The following is a 17,267-nucleotide window of genomic DNA, read 5'->3' as shown; positions in this document are numbered from 1 at the left end:
TCTGTGTAAGGGTGTTGGGTCCTCTGGAAATGGAATTATAGGCAGTTGTAAGCTGCCATGTAGGTGCTAGGAATTGAACCCAGGTCCTCTGGACCTCAGTGCTCTTAACTAATGAGCCATCTCTCCAGCCCCTCATTAATTTCTTTATGACCACCAGTGCATACTTTTAATTTCAGGATTTCGGGATTTAAGATTAAAAAATGTTGAGAGATCAAGTGAGCTGCCTCATAGGATGAAAGTGCTGCCACGCAAGCCTGAGTTAGCGTCCCCTGACTGACACACACGTGCCTCCATTTATGTGTTACATACGCACATATTGTTGGCAGTCCTAATAAAAGTGTTTGAGATGGGGTAGAGAATGGGCTCCGCAGGAAACACGACTTGTTACTCTTGCACAAGACCTGGATTCAAGTTCCAACACTCAGGAGGCCAGAGGCAGCTGAATCTCTGTTAGTTTAAGGCCAGCCAGGGCTACACAGTGAAACCCTGTCTCAAAAAGCAAAAACAAACTACAGAATCAACATGTCAGCTCACAACTACTGATCATTCTAGAACCAGGAGATGTGATGCCCTCTTGTGGCCTCTATTGGTAACAGGCACAAACATGGAGCACATATATACATGCATTCAGGCAAAACACTCATATATATTTTTGTTTGTTTGTTGTTGTTTTTTCTTTGTAGCTTTAGAGCCTATCCTGGAACTAGCTCTTATAGACCAGGCTGGCCTCAAACTTACAGAGGTCCGCCTGCCTCTGCCTCCCAAGTGCTGGGATTAAAGGCGTGTACCACCATTGCCTGGCTATAAAATATATTTTTAAAAGTTTTGAGATATAATATATGTATATATATATATATATATACATAAAAGTATCTAAGTTGGGAATGAGCAGCTCTTTTAATTTTTGAGCTTTATGTGTGTTGTGTCTACTTTTATATCTGTTCCCCGCATGTGTGCAGTGTTCATGGAGGCTACATACAGTAGGGCATTGGATCCCCTAGAACTGGAATTATAGATGCTGAGAATTGAACCTGGGATCCCTCAAAGAGTGGTCATTGCTTTTTGAGCCATTTATTTCCCCAGCCGCCAGTATGCAACTCTTTAATGTTTAAATGGATATGTATCTGTATATATGCCACTAAGGACATTTCCCCCATCAGCATCCACTATTATGATTCTATTTTTAGAGATAATTTTGTCAAAATAAGATTTTAAAAGCCAAGTAGTGGTGGAGCCCTGCTTGAATCCCAGCTCTTGAGAGGCCGAGGCAGACTGAATTCCAGGACAGCCAGGGCTGCACAGAGAAGTCCTGTCTCAAAAAAAACAAAACAATTTTGTGCCCAGGGCACAGTATGTTGGTGCATGCCTTTAATCCCAACAGTTGGGGACGCAGAGTCGGTCTCTGAGTTTGACCCTGATTCTGATCTACATAGTGAGTTTCAGGTCATCCAGGGGCTACAAAGTGCGAAAAAAAGAATTGGAAAGTAGACCTCGGTACTTGGTAATCTTCCAGAGAGACTGGTTTGATTCCCACCCAGCACATACCTGCAACTTCAGGTCCATCCAAGGGATCCGGAGCTTTTGTCAGACTCTAGGGACACTTGAATTCACTCAGACTTATACATATACAGACACATACACCTCCACACGGCAGCTCACAACTGTCTGTAACTCCGGTTCTAGGGGACCTGATACCCTCACACACACACATGCAGACAAAATACTAATGGTCATTTTTAAAAGGGAAATCTTTTTTTAAAAACCTAGCTAAAAGTTTTAAAGTCTTGTTTTCTGAGGGAGTTTTTTCCTCTCAAATGAAATAAAGTTCACCATTTTAATCAGAATATATAATTTGGTGGATTTTAATGTTACATTTTCATCATGCAATTGTCACTTGTAACTAATGTACAGAATATTTTACCATCTTAAATCACTCCGCTCCTCTGCACACCTGCGCCCCTGTGGCTCAGGCCCCAACCCTAGCTCCCCACCAAACCATGAATAGATATTTTTGTCTCTGGGTTTACCTGTTATAGATTTTTTTTTTTTTTTTTTTTTTTTTTTGGTTTTTCGAGACAGGGTTTCTCTGTGGTTTTTTGGAGCCTGTCCTGGAACTAGCTTTTGTAGACCAGGCTGGTCTCGAACTCACAGAGATCCGCCTGCCTCTGCCTCCCGAGTGCTGGGATTAAAGGCGTGCGCCACCACCGCCCGGCGGGTAGATATTTCTTAAAGATGGACACAGATACTATGTGGTCTTTTGTGTTTAGTTTCTTCACTAGCATGCCTGTGCATCCTTAGGATGCAGAAAGTCCCAGGAATGTTTTATTTTTGCTAGTGTGTATAACTTTTAAGGAGGGGAAGCAACTTTGACGCCATAAATATTTATTACTGGGAACTGTATATATATCATAGCAAAACAAGTACAGTTAGCAGGAAATTGACTTTGAGTGCCTGTGGTTTCTGAGAGCCAAGTATGAAGAGTGTTGTGCTACCTGTCTGTGTACCTAGCTTCTTCATAGCTCTTTGACTTCCCTCATTTGTTCAGTCTGATCATTTTATGGCAGTTCTCCCTAGTGACAGTCTGACAGTACCTTTCCCTACAAGAGACCTCACAGAGGAGCCAGCAAGTAGAGTAGGGAAAGACCCTTGCTGCCAGACCTGAAGACCTAGGACCCACATGGTAGAAGAAGAAAACTGACTCCTGCAAATTGTCTCTGACCTCTACACTTGATGTGAGCACCCAGACACACATACACACATGCACACTAAATATAATTTTAAGAAAGAAAAAGAAGGCCAGGTATGGTAGCACAGACATGTTCAGCAGAGGCTGGCAGATCTCTGTGATTTCAAAAGAGTAGCCCGATCTACATAGTGAGTTCCAAGACAGCCAGGACTACATAGGGTGACCCTGTCTCAAAACCAGACAAAAACAAACTAAGTGTGGCACATGCCTGTTACCCCAAATTTCTAAGCAAGAAGATGAGGAGGTCAAGGTATCCTCTTCTACACATCAAGTATGAGCCCATCTACATCAGGTCATATTTTATTTTAAATTGTAGAGTTTTGTTTTATCATGGATTGTTTGCTTTCATGTATGTCACTTGTGTGCCTAGTAGTCACACTGGAAGAGGCTAGATGAGGGGGTTGGATTCCTTGGAATTGGAGTGCAGGGAATCAAACCCAGATCCTCTAGAATAGCAGCCTGTGTTCCTAACCACTGAGCCATTTCTCTACCTCCAAGATCCTGTATTTTAAAAGTAAAACCCTCTTAAATTCTTGTGAAGAAATCATATTCTGCTTTTCCTAGAAGTTTCATACTTTATCATTATTCTCAAGCATTCCAAGGTGTACTATCAGTCCTTTCTGAACAGGAAATACATGTCATTGGTCCTTGGTATTTTTTATTTTGTTTTTGTTTGTTTGTTGGGTTTTTTTGTTTGTTTTGTTTGCTTATATGTTTGAAATGAGAGTCTGCCCTAGGGGTTACCTTTGTAGTCAAGAATAAAATTGTGATTCTCCTGCCCACCTCCCAAATACTGGGATTACAAACAGGTTCCTAGACCAGATTTATTTAGGGTTTTGTATTTTTGGGTTTTTTAGATAGGTTCTCAGCTATGTAGCCTGAACTGACCTTGCATTTGCAGTCCCCTGCCTAACCTTCCTATGTGCTAGGATTACAGACATACATTACTACTGACAATAATATTAATTTTTATCATAGCAAAATTTGAGGTATAGCCAGTGGTAGAACAGTTATCTAACATATTTAAGGCCTTAGGTTCAATCCCTAGCATCACAAAAATTTAGTCAGCAAATCTCTATATTCATTTCCTTTCTTTTCTCTTGTAGTACTACTATAACTCTTTAACACAGCAATACTTGTACTGGGATGGAGAGAAGGAGACCTATGTGCCAGCTGCAGAGTCTAGCACTAACCAGCAGACAGGCCTGCCTTCTACAAAAGAGGGAAAGGAGAAGAAAGAAAAACCCAAAAGCAAAACAGCTCAACAGGTATGACCTATACAAGGAAACCATGATTCTTTCCTTAGAGGGTTGCATTGACTTAATTCTTCATTTTTGTCCTGATGGTTCAAGCCTGGAATCCCAGCAATCTGAGAAGCTAACGCAGAAGGCTCACAAGTTTAGGGCCAGTTGGGCACCATCTCTTCTCCCCGCAACCCCCAGTATGGGTACCTTAGTAAAACCCTGTTTCAAAGTTAAAGTAAAAGGAGTTGGTAATACAACTCAGTGGTAGAGTACTTTTCTAGCATGTATTTTTGTGGCATTCAATCCACAAAAATCAAAAATTGGTTGGGCAGGAGATGTAGCCCATGGTAGAATGCTTGTCTAGCTAGCATTTCAAGTACTGAGCTTGATATCCTGAAGAAGAACAAGAAAAATTTGCAAGGCCATAATTAGTTAAGGATACATGATCCTGTCTTGATAATAATAAAACAGGAGCCAAGGAGATAGCTCTGTCCATAAAGTGCTTTTGTGCATAAGCATGAGGACCTGAATACAATCCTCACAACGTATATATAAAAAGCCAGGCACAAAGAGATGGTTTATCTGAGCATACTGCTCTTGTAGACTTTGATTCCCAGCAGCCATGTTGGGCATTTTACTGCTGTCTCTAACTCTGTCTCCAGGAAGGCTGACACCCTCTCCTGGTCTGCGGGCACTGCAGTCATATGCACAGACCCACACATATGAAATAAATTTTTAAAAGCAGTACTTTTTTATTTTACTTTTTTTTTTTTCTTTTGGTTTTTCGAGACAGGGTTTCTCTGTGTAGCCTTGGCTGTCCTGGAACTCACTCTGTAGACCAGGCTGGTCTCAAACTCCTAGAGATCCACCGGCCTCTGCCTCCCAAGTGATTAAAGGTGTGTGCCACCGTCACCTGACACGATGCACATTTTCAGCCTCCACCCCAAATTACATTTATTTGTGTTTGTGTGCTTGCTTGTATGTGGAGGTCAGAGACAATGTGAAGGGATCAATTCTCTCCTCCTACTCCAAAGGGTCTGTGCACCAAACTCAGGTTACCACTGAGTCAACCTGTGAGCCCAATAACGTATTATTGTTGGCTTGTTTATTAAGTTACAGAGAAGTAAGTGCCTTTTGATGGTGTCTGTTGTTTAATGCTAGATTGCCAAAGACATGGAACGCTGGGCTAAGAGTCTAAATAAGCAGAAAGAAAATTTTAAAAACAGTTTTCAACCTGTTAATTCGTTGAGAGAAGAAGAACGGAGAGAATCTGCTGCAGCAGACGCTGGCTTTGCTCTCTTTGAGAAGAAGGTAATGGTAACAGGAATGGAATAATACTTCATAATGGGCACCTTTGTAACATTCAAGGCTTATGACTTGTTCTGTTTTCCAGGGTGCCTTAGCTGAAAGACAGCAACTCATCCCCGAAATGGTACGAAATGGAGATGAAGAAAATCCCCTTAAAGTAAGAAAGTACCACCTGTGTTTTAACTAAGTGTGTGGTTTATGTCTCAGTTTCAGTCTCTCCTACATCTTGCCTAATGCAATTCCTTCTTAAAATGGGATGCTTTTCCCTGTCAGTGGGTATCTGGAGCAGCTTTGGCTTATAGAATCCATATTGAGGGCTTTGTGTTCTGTGCCTGAGATCAGGTGAGATGGACCGATGAATGAAGCCTGAATCCCTAAGCTAAGTAAATTGGCTTTTGTAGCATTTGTAAATAGAATTTTTAATGGTCTGGAAAGAAAATTAGGACAAAGCGGAAACGTACTTTCCTTGATAGATGCTGGTTTAGCTGGTCCATTACTCTGCTTTCTTGTTGTATTTAGATTTTTTATGCATGGTCAGTGGTTTAAAAACAGTCATCCAAGAACCCATTTCTTAGGCTCCAAAAGGGTTGGTACTAGAAGGCTATTCCATACAGTTGATAAGATGTGGTTCACTGCTAAAGGACAACACAGAGTAATGGAGATTCTCTCAAATTTTGGCACTGTTTTATCTGTGTAATTTCCAGTGACCCATTATCATTTTGTCCCCAGAGAGGTCTGGTTGCTGCTTACAGTGGTGATAGTGACAATGAAGAAGAGCTGGTAGAGAGACTTGAGAGTGAGGAAGAGAAACTAGCCGACTGGAAGAAGATGGCCTGCCTGCTCTGCCGGCGTCAGTTCCCAAACAAAGATGCCTTAGTCAGGCACCAGCAGCTCTCTGACCTACACAAGGTGGCCTTGCTTCTCAAAGCTTACAGGGGGGAGGGGGCAGCGAGGGAGCAGGGAAGGAGGGAATGGTGGAAGTGTGACCCTGGTCAGTACCTTCTGCTGCGTGGATATCTGGAGTTGTAGAACATAGAGAAGCACTGTGTCTTCACATGACCTAGCTTTTGTTTGGGTGCTATGGTGTATTGATATTTGGCTAGAATACAAAACCAAGTACTAATGTCATGACATTTCATATTAAAATGGTCTGAATTCTAAGTATGTCTGTTAACTCTTTTGTAATAGCAAAATATGGACATCTACCGAAGATCCAGGCTGAGCGAACAGGAATTGGAAGCCTTGGAGCTGAGGGAGAGGGAGGTAAATGAATGGATAGTGTACCACTAGGATGAAAATCCTGACATATTTTTGTCTGTAGTACTTTCTGGTTTGTTGTTTGTTTAGATAGCATCTTGCCATGTTGACAGGCTGGCCCTGACCTCTTGGGCTCAAGCAGTCGGTCCTCTTGCCTCAGTCTTCCAAATAGCTGAACTATAGGCATACAGCACCACAAGAGTATTTGCTTTTATTTGTAACAGTTAGTTCCAGGTTCCTAAGACATAGTGGAAAATGGCAAAAACACTTTGCCATTGCCACGTGAGGCAGTGATGGCACACGCCTTTAATACCAGCACTCAGGAGGTAGAGGCAGGTAGATCTCTGTGAGTTTGACGCCAGCCTGGTCTACAGAGTGAATTTCAGGACAGCCATGACTACACAGAGAAACCCTGTCTCAAAACCCAACCCAATCCACCCCACCTCCTCAAAAAAATGGTTTCAAAGTTTCTTACTCTGGATAATTCTGAGGTGTCTGTGCTCAAGGCTTTTCCTTTTCCCACTGATTATAGTGCCAGTTGTCCAGGATCTACTGGATGGGTCTCAGGGGACCTCTATAATACTTACCTGTTTCCGGAAGTAGACCTGTCCAAATGTTAACTGGAGATAGGCAATTCTGTCTTCATCTTTAGGACAGTAAACAAGCAGTGTGACCAAGAGTAGTAAAGAAAATAAAGAAATTTGGTCTGTAAGACTACATACGCTCCAAATTAAAGGATGGTGTAGGTTAACATCTGTGTGTATAAGACTGTTGAAGAAAAAAAAGGCTGAAGTAAGAATACTCCTCCCTTGCTTTTTCTTGTTTTCTATGTAGATGAAATACCGAGATCGAGCTGCAGAAAGACGTGAGAAGTATGGAATTCCAGAACCTCCAGAGCCCAAACGCAAGAAGCAGTTTGATGCTGGCACTGTGTATGTGATGAGCACCATTTTCCAGTTCATTAGCTGGGGCTCTGGCTGTTTTAAATAACTGTGTGTTTGCCACTGGCAGGAATTACGAGCAGCCCACCAAAGATGGCATTGACCACAGTAACATTGGCAACAAGATGCTGCAGGCCATGGGCTGGCGGGAAGGCTCAGGCTTAGGAAGAAAGTGTCAAGGCATCACAGCTCCCATTGAGGTACGTATAGACTCTGACATTTCTGGGTGCTGGGTTTGCATGCCTGCTGAATGTTAAATAGACAAAGACACACCTTCCCCGAAAGCCCTTCCTTCCTCCTCATTGTTGTGTTTTTGAGAGGAAGTCATTGTTGCTTTGTTTTTGGTTTTGAAGATGGGGTCCCCTATAGCCATGATTTTTCTGAAGTTCACTATGTAGACCAGGCTAGGATGAGACTCACAGAGCTTTACCTGCCTCTGCCTGGAAAGTGCTGAAACTAAAGGTGTGCACCATAAGGCCTGGTGCCCTTGTTTAAAAAAATTAAAATTTGAAAAAGAAAAATTGGAGAGATAGTTGATAGCAGTTGAGAGTGTTGACTGCTCTTCCAGAGAGGACCAGGTTCAGTGCCCAGCAACTCACTTGGGCGTCTACAATCCCGGTTCTGGGTTTTTGATTCCCTCTTCTGGCCTTCATGGACACTGCACATACATAATGCACAGACATACATACAATCATAGTATTCATACACATAAAATAAAAATGAGTGTTTAAAATATATGTTAGGACCAATAGAATGGTCAGTAGGTAACTTAACATGGAAGCCTAGCAACTTGAGTTAAGTCCCCAGAACTAACATAAAACTGGAAGGAGACGGAGAGATGGCTCAGTGGTTAAGAGCACTGCTTGCTCTTCCAAAGGTCCTCAGTTCAATTCCCAGCAACCACATGGTGGCTCACAACCATCTGTAATGAGATCTGGTGCCTTCTTCTGGCCTGCAGGCATACATGAAGAATACTAAGAATACTGTATACATAATAAACAAATAAATCTTTTTTATAAAAAAAAAACTAGAAGGAGATAGCCATCTTTACAAAGTTCTCTGATATGTGTACCATGCCACATGCCCCCATACACAAACAAACACATTATTTTTAATTTTTAAAGAAAATTTAAGCTGAATACAGTGATACAGACCTTTGTCAGGCTGAGACAGGAGAATCCCAAGGCTTATCTCTACCCACCCACCACCGGCACATGCCCATTTTAAATGTAGAAGAAATCACTAATTTGTCAGAGCCCAGAGTGAGACAGTTCTGGGTTCAGAGACTTAGACCCATTGACTATGATAGGAATTTGACCAGCAACTGCCCCTACAGTGCCCTGGTAGCACAGCTATTGTCACCTTTTTCCCTTTTTTAAATTTATGCAAGCATGTTACCCTTTTGCATATTAGCTTTGTCTATCCTCTTGTAATTTGTGCCTGTAAGTACCTTTCCCAGGCCTCAGTAAAATGCATTAGGGGCCTTACTAGGCATGAATATTCACTAAGTGGGCGTTGAAGGGTATGGGTAGGTTCATCTTCCTCGGCCATTTTTATTGCCCCAGTCCTTAAAACTATCCAGGTCCAGTGTCAGCAACCTTGTCTTCTTTTAGTGGGTGGTTCTGCTCAGTAGTGTGGGCAGGGTGAGAGGTGGGTGTATACTCTACCTACAAGCTACTAACAATCTTTTTGTTTCCCCAGGCTCAAGTCCGGCTAAAAGGAGCTGGCTTAGGAGCCAAAGGCAGTGCATATGGGTTGTCAGGTGCCGACTCCTACAAAGATGCTGTTCGGAAAGCCATGTTTGCCCGGTTCACTGAGATGGAGTGAGACGGGGAAGCAATGATGAGCACAGGGAGCAAGCCATCTTCTCAATTTGCTCTTATTTTCCGTCTCTAAGAGCATGCCTTGTGCTATTAATAGTTTTAGGGTGAACCACTTCATTCTGCAGGGTTCTCCCACCTTGAAGGAGCTCCCTTATGTGGGTTATCTGGTAAACAGCCTTCCTTCCCACCTGAGGCTTTGTGAACAGAGGGGACAATGGGCTTTTTATACTTCAGTGTACATAGTGTAAATGTAATGTGTTTTACATGTTGTAGCCTGTGTTGTGTCCCTCCTTTCTGGGGGCTTGAGAAGCTCTGAGTGGTTATCAACACCAAAGCCACCACTGTCATTTGTTGTTATGTCTTGGCAATAGCCTTGTGTATATTTGTATATTATACATTTGTACAGAATTTTGGAAGATTTTCAGTTTAGCTGGCTCCTTTACAAAAGAAATACCTTCAAAAATGGGTTTCCTGTGTCTTTATTCTGAAGAGAATGGGTGGTAAAGGCTGTCTGAGCCAGTCACACCTGCTGGTTTTCTTTGTGTTTGTTTTTTGTTTTTTTAAGATGGGTTATATAACCTAGGCTAGGCTTAAAGACTCAATATATAATAGCCCAGGCTGATGTGGCACTTGGCAGTAGTCTTCTGTCTGCCTCTCCTTCCAGTTCCTAAACATGGGTGTGGGTGCTTCTGTTCTCAGTTTTCAGGTTCTAGACCTGCCAGGGCAGGGAGCACATGACTACATAACTGCTCTGTCAAGTAGAATCTCCCTTCCTTCATTTTTATTTTATTTTTTTTTTTTTTTGGTTTTTCGAGACAGGGTTTCTCTGTGGCTTTGGAGCCTGTCCTGGAACTAGCTCTTGTAGACCAGGCTGGTCTCGAACTCAGAGATCCGCCTGCTTCTGCCTCCCAAGTGCTGGGATTAAAGGCGTGCGCCACCACCGCCCGGCATTTTTTAATTTTTAAAAGCAATTTTAGATTTATGTGTATTCGTGTATATGTCTATGCTTATGAGCTGCTTTGTGGGCACTGGCAGTCAAGCCTTGGTCCTGGGGAGAACAGTGCCTTTATTACTACTGAACCATCTCCTGTTCCCTGTTGTTTATTTTCTGTCTTACAATGTAACCAGGCTAGCCTTGAACTTGAGGTCCTTCTGTCTCAGTCTTCAGAGTGCTGGGATTATGGGCATGACCCTCACTGTTTTGGCAGTAATTCAGATAAAACTTCCTCCTTCTCAGCCGGGCGATGGTGGCGCACGCCTTTAATCCCAGCACTCGGGAGGCAGAGGCAGGCGGATCTCTGAGTTCGAGACCAGCCTGGTCTACAAGAGCTAGTTCCAGGACAGGCTCCAAAACCACAGAGAAACCCTGTCTTGAAAAACCAAAAAAAAAAAAAAAACTTCCTCCTTCTCTGCTGGCATGAAGATACCAATGCCAACCCCACAGCTCTCCTCGCTTCCTGTTTTCCCAGATGATAAGGAAAAGTGCTAGGCCTCATTATGGGGCTTTCTATTTTGGCAGATAAAATTTCATCCTTATCACTAGGACAAGAAACATTTTAGCCAAAAAGACTTTTGGTTTTTTTTTTTTTGTTGTTGTTGTTGTTTGTTTGTTTTTCAAAACATGGTTTTTCTGTAGTCCTGTCTGTCCTGGGACTAGCTCTGTAGATCAGGCTGGCCTCAAATTCGGAGATCCCCCTTCTGCCTCCCAAATGCTGAGATTGAAGGCATGCACAACCGTCGCCCACCATTCTTTGATTTTTTTTTTTTTTTTTTTAATTCTACATGTATAGGTGTTCTGCCTGTATGCACCACAGTATGCCTGGAGCCTGTAGAGGACAGAAGTTATGTCGGATTCCCTGGAATCTTCAATGTGATTATTAGGGTTCAAATCCAAGTCTAATGCAAGAGCAGCCAGCGTTCAATTGCTGAACTGTCCCAGCCCCATTACTTGAATTTTTTTTTTTTTTTTTTTTTGAGTTTTTGAGATGGTCTCTCTATGTATCCTTGGCTGTCCTGGAAATCCCTATTTAAACAAGGCTGGACTTGAACACAGAGATCCTGCTTCTGCCTTTCAAGTGCAGGAACTTTGGGTGTGCCACCGCAGCTGGGATTAGTGCTCGCACAGCCAGTGTGAAACTTCTTTAACTCCACTGTGTTCAGGTGGGCTTGGGCCTTCCACAGTTGGGATGGACCATAGAAAGGACTGAATAGGCCAGTCTCAGCCAGCCTAGTAGTGCTCTAGAGAGCTGTATTGCAGCTTTCCTAGGCAAAAGTGAGATCAAATGCAAAACTCCCAAGTGTGGTCATACATGGCAACCTCTCAGAGGAGACCACACATTCCCAACACTTGGGCACTGAATGTATCACCTGGACAAATGTCTCCCTAAGGGGTGCATCAGCCCTACCTCGGGAAGTCTCTAGGGAGAGGCTAGTGCTTTCACGACCTGAGCAACAGTCATAAGCAGCCTCGTTAACTCTGTCAGGCAGCGTGGATGGCTCTTCAGGTGAGCACAGGTGGGGTGGGCTCTGGGAAGCTCCTAGTTAGCTGCACCCAAATCACCAAAGATTGGGTAGTAGTTTCTTCCCTGCAGAAGCCAGTCCTCCCTCAACCATCTCAAGCCTTAAGTTGATGGCCCATACCAACAGAAGCATATGAATCCTTTCTACACTGCTTGTTGGAGGGAAAGAAACTCCGACTTTGATGTTGCCCCTCAGCTTCACCTATTAGCACGCATCTGAGCCCAGGTGTTTGAAGTTTTACAGGCTTGGGGCTTGGTCTCATGCAAGACCACGTTTGGAGAGCCGGGCGATGGTGGCACACTCCTTTAATCCCAGCACTCGGGAGGCAGAGGCAGGCGGATCTCTGTGAGTTCGAGACCAGCCTGGTCTACAGAGCTAGTTCCAGGACAGGCTCCAAAGCCACAAAGAAACCCTGTCTCGAAAAACCGAAAAAAAAAAAAAAAAAAAAACGTTTGGAGGATCCTGGTACTGTAGAGCTCTCACCTCTGTTAACTAGGGCTTAAGCCAGAAGGGCACAGATCATCGGGTTGGATTCAACACCAGTACCAGGGATGAAATTGCTCTACCCTGCCTACAGGGTGCATTTCTCCTAGTTAGGTTTGGGTTTAGGTGGATGTTGCCAAGGCAGTATAAACTTCCCCATCAGCTCAGGCTGACCTGGAGGAAGCCTCCAGGGTCCTGAGTCCAGACTGTCCTTGACTGGGACAGCTGCTACAATGTGCAGGGCTTTGAGGACCATCCAGGAGCAGCTGTCATGGCCATGCATCAAACAAGTTTCAAAGCCCAGATGAGTAGCCAGGCCTGAGCTAAGCTCTCCAGGCATGCACAGTCTGGCTGGGGGGGGGGGGTCTCAAGGGTGCCTGGAGCCCAGCTACCCCTATTCCAGAGGGGTGAATGCCCTCAGGGACAGGTGGAGTGATCAGGAGACCCAGTGCCTGAGAACACAGTGCTTCATATAGCCAGGAGGTGGCAGCACTCGGTCATCTATTCACAACTTCTTAAACCAAATATAGGAAATATAGCTAAACTCATACCATAAAGTACTATGTTGTCAAGGCTGTAAGTCCTCAAAGGTCCTTCTCTAAAAGCTTCACTAGCTAAAAAGTTTTCTTATGGTATATAATCCTAGCTTTTAGAACCAGATACAGGAGGACTGCTATAAACTCAAGGTCAGCCTGAGCTACATAGTGAGAACTTGCCAAAAAAGAGAGAGGGTGCTGGAGAGACGGCTCAGCAGAAAATAGTGTGTGGTCGGTGCTCTTGTAGGGCGCCACTTTGGGCTGTTCACAGCTGCCCGTAACTCTAGCTCCGGGGGATCTGACCACATAATTAAAAATCTTTTTATCTGCTAGATGGTGGTGGTACACACCTTTAATCCCAGCACTCAGGAGACAAAGGCAGGTGAATCTCTGAGTTTGAGGCACAGAGCAAGCTCCAGGACTACAAAGAGAAACACCCTGTCTTGGGTGTTTCTTAAAGTTGTCACCTGGTGAGGTGGCAGTATACACCTTTAATCCTAGCATTTGGAAGGTAGAGGTAGGCAAATTTCTATACATTCCAGACCAGCCTGATCTAGACAGTGAGCTCTGGGCCAGCCAAGGCTACATAATGAGACCCTGTCTCTCTAAAATGGAAGGAAAAGAAATTTCCACAGCCCCTAGCTGTGGGGCAGTGGAGCAAGAACCAGGCTGGCCCTGTGCACAGTAAGTGCTTCAGTCTCCTAGCAATCCCTTCCTACCCAGGTAAATAATTCCTTCGGTCGATAAAATGCACTTCTGCCTCTCGGGCTCCCTTCATCCATCTACATAATTATTGACTCAGAATAATCTTGGCATAGTTCCCATCAGACCTAAAACTTGTATCTCCACAGTCCGTCGGGAGTTGCACACATTCTTGCCCAGAGCTCTCAGAAGCTGGGATGCCTTAGTCTTCCAAAAAGTGGCAGGAGGGGAAGATGTATAAGCATTTGCTAAGGTCAGAACAAACTACAGTGAGGAGCCACACCTAGACAGAAAGCAGTCTACAGCAAGAAGTACAGGGTTCTCTTCTGTCTCAGTTCAAGCTCCATTTTCATCCAGTTTAGAGAGAAAACTGATGCTCAAGTAGCTGGAGGTTACTGCTGGTGAATATCAAAGCTGGATCCAACTCAGGTACCTTGTCAAACCTCAAGATCTGAGGCCATCAATTCAGGGTGAGTACTATAGTTACCAGCTAGGCTGAAGAACAAGCTGAAAGCTGGCATCTCCAGACCCTCTGAGGAGCTGACTCAGACCCTCCAGCCTGTTGAAACAAGGGCGGCACCCATCACTCCAGCTCTGGAGTGATCTAGCCCTTTGGATGTACCCCCAGTGCCCCAGGGATAAAAAGACAGACAAGAGACAAAGAGCAAGACCTAGAGGATGCTGGGAAGAGAAGCCGGAGAGACATGCAGCTGCTGCGAGGGGGCGGGAGGCTGAGGGGGCAAGATAAGAAGGGGAGGAGCAGCCAGCCAGAGGGTCTGGGGGAGTCTTCCATTCTGCTCTGCCCATGAGGCTGCTGAGATAAGACAACTGTGCAATGGGTGGGTTCCGCATACTGATGAGGCCACAGCGAGTGGGAGAAAAAGGAGCCAGGACTTCTATTCTCTCTTCAGAGGCCAGGAATCTCCCTGAGCCCAGGTGAACTTGACAGTCCTAGACATCACCTCTCAGGGTCAGGCTGGACAGAGGCTATTTGCAATGACTCATGGGAGCAATCAAGCCTCTGTTCTTGACGACTTGAGCCCAGAGGCAGTGTGTGGAAACCCATCAGGGCCTGCCCTGCAGGTGATGCCTATCTCTCGGGCCTGAAACATGGCAAAGTTGACTTCATATCCTGAAGGGTACCACAACTGGGGCTTCTTTCCCTCCCATTGCTCAGCCCTTGGCCAGGCTGAGGGGTCACCCTCTGCACTCAGGTGGTGTGGACACAGACTGAGATAGTCATCCTGCATCCGGATGTCATCCAGAAAATATGCATATTTTCTCAGAAGCCTGGAAGTGTACAGGGCCACTGCATCAGATGCCTTCAGTCTAATGTGTAGAGCACATATGTCATGTGTACCTCCATGACAGCCTCCGGTACAAAGGGCAGGGCAGATAAAGTCATCAAAGTTCAGCTCTGTGTGCCAAGAACAGCCTGGAGGGAATCAGATATACTCACTCCTGAAGGAAGGAGACATATGCTGGCAGCTGGCTGTGAACTAAGATGAAGATGAGAATCCTCAGGGCTATAGCATTCATGACAGCAATGCTAATACTCATTCTGCAGGTCCTTGTTTTATGGGAGTTGTTTTGTTTCATTTTATTGGTTTTTTTGCTTTTTTCCCAAAAAGTGTGTGTGTGTGTGTGTGTGTGTGTGGCTGGATTTAGAGAGGGTTTGTCTAATCTAATCCTGGTTGTCCTGGAACTCGCCCTCCCTGTAGACCAGAGACCAGGCTACCTTCAAACTCAGAGATGCATCTGCCTCTTGCCTCTCAAGAGCTGGGATTAAAGGCAAGATTTATTTTTTTAATGTGTATGGCGATTTTGCATGCATATGCATATATGTCTGCACCAAGTGCATGCCTAGTGCCTTTAGAGGCCAACAGAGGGCAGCAGATCCCCCTAGGCCTGGAGTTACAGATGGTTGTTAGCTGCCATGTGGGTACTGGGAATTGAACCTGGGTCCTTTGTGAGAGCAGCAGCGAATCTTAGGCATTTCCTGAGCTCCCAAATGGATCAAAAAGGGCCAGCACCGCTTAGCATCAGGACTGAGTCAAAGCTGCAAGAAGATTGAGGGATGAGTTAATGTCCTTAGGTCTCATAATACAGTAGCCATACCACCCCAGGAAAAGAGGGAGAGAGAACAGACTGGTAAAAACGGGGCTCAGTACCAGGTCTTCCACAGCTCATGCAAATGAGGGGTCCCCTGGCTCTCATCTCCAGAGACTGCTGTCTGACTTTCCCCAAGGCTGGGTTCTGCCATCCCTTCATGCTGAACCTTAAGACCAGCCATCTCTCCCTTCTCCCCATCTTAGGAAAGAGTCCTCGCAGTTGGATGGGCTCTTCTCCCCTACAGGAGTCTCTCAAGTTGGATGAGCTCTACCTTTCCCTAGCACTAAACACTGGCCCAGAGGCCCCTTCTGAGCTTCTCACTGCTGCCCTCTACCAGCCTCCAATACAAACTGTGAGTGGTAACCACATACCCTGCCTGTCACACACACCCCACCTCTCCCCACACACGGATTTTTCTGGTTCTTATTAATGTAAATGAAATCTGCTCGGAGCTAGCGTCCTTAATGGAAAGCGTTCCTGGAATTTGTGCACACACGGGGGCAGGGGGCGGGGGTGGGGACTGAGATTAACTCTTATGCAGCCAGACTCAGTCTAATCAGGTTACAGCGACCCTGGTGAAGACTGGAAAAGTTATTCAGCCTTTCCCAGATTATGACCTTGAAGGCATGTGGCAGAGCTTCTTATACCTCCTATCCCTTGTCCTGGGACCAGTCGGATGCTTCTTACTCAAAGAAGGTGACTTGAACAGAAAAGGGGAGTCCTTGATCAAAAACCTGGCTGGGACCAGGCCTAACAGGCTGCTGTCTTGTCCTCTGTCAACTATACACCCACATTTGGGAGATGGGACCCAGACATTCTGCACAAAGAAGACTCACCTTTGAAATTCCCTCCTTCTCTCCTCCACTCCATACATCTTCGGGGACTATCAGTGTAACTGGGGCGGGGCAGTGAAGAGAGGGAGTTTGGGACCCCAGATTGGATGCCCAAGGCCAGTTGGCATGAGGGGATCAGGTCAGAAAAGCTTTGGCTTGGAGCCTGCAACATGCCCTGTTTGGCTTCCTTCCCCAGATCTGAATGCTTGTTCTGGCACGGCCCACAGCCTGGCCCCAGTGGAGCTGTGTTTTACTGCCTTTCGTGGCCGGGACAGGGATGTCTGCTCCATTGGCGGGGGTAGGGAAAGAGTCTAAGATTTCAATTTTTCCCAGGTGTGGCTCAGTCTGGAGGATGCCTTAGGGAGGCTGGCTGAGCCGCCCCACCCCCGCCCCCCACACCTACGGGGGTTGGTGTGTAGAGTACAGAAAGGAGGCAGGAAGGGGGGAGATGGGAGGGAGCTCAAGGGGACTCCTTGGGAGGAGGTAGCGGCCCTTTAAAGGACAGAGTCTGGGGGTGGGGGGAGAGGGGCTGGAGGCTTAAAGGGAGTTGGGAGACAGGAGCTACAAGATAAGGATATAAAAACAGGGGGGGGAAGGGGTGGGCAGGGGCTAAGGAAGGGGGGTCAAGGGACAGGGGCTAAGAACAGACCTGACTTCCTAGAGGGACAATAGGCTGAGAAGCCTCCTCTCCAACCCACACCTGTCAGGCAGCTGGGGGAGGAGACTGACCCACTTAGCTGCTTCTCCCCGTGGGCTTCTACT

At 45.4% G+C, this 17,267-nt stretch overlaps 1 protein-coding gene across 2 annotated transcripts in view; it reads left to right on the top strand.

The window, feature by feature from the left end:
• Rbm5 (RNA binding motif protein 5) overlaps positions 1-9,778 on the top strand; it is a 32,938-nt gene extending 23,160 nt beyond the window's left edge. For both annotated transcript variants that reach the window (XM_057766625.1, XM_057766624.1), the window contains exons 18-25: positions 3,853-4,014; positions 5,152-5,301; positions 5,384-5,455; positions 6,028-6,207; positions 6,487-6,561; positions 7,390-7,487; positions 7,567-7,696; positions 9,198-9,778. In XM_057766625.1, coding sequence (XP_057622608.1) covers positions 3,853-4,014; positions 5,152-5,301; positions 5,384-5,455; positions 6,028-6,207; positions 6,487-6,561; positions 7,390-7,487; positions 7,567-7,696; positions 9,198-9,323 — 993 coding nt within the window. In that variant the 3' untranslated portion in view covers positions 9,324-9,778. The remainder of the gene's footprint in view (positions 1-3,852; positions 4,015-5,151; positions 5,302-5,383; positions 5,456-6,027; positions 6,208-6,486; positions 6,562-7,389; positions 7,488-7,566; positions 7,697-9,197) is intronic.
• Positions 9,779-17,267: the final 7,489 nt, after the last annotated feature.

This window comes from Chionomys nivalis, chromosome 4, assembly GCF_950005125.1.
Source record: "Chionomys nivalis chromosome 4, mChiNiv1.1, whole genome shotgun sequence".
Lineage (NCBI taxonomy): Eukaryota > Metazoa > Chordata > Mammalia > Rodentia > Cricetidae > Chionomys > Chionomys nivalis.
This window is presented reverse-complemented; position numbering and strand designations above follow the sequence as displayed.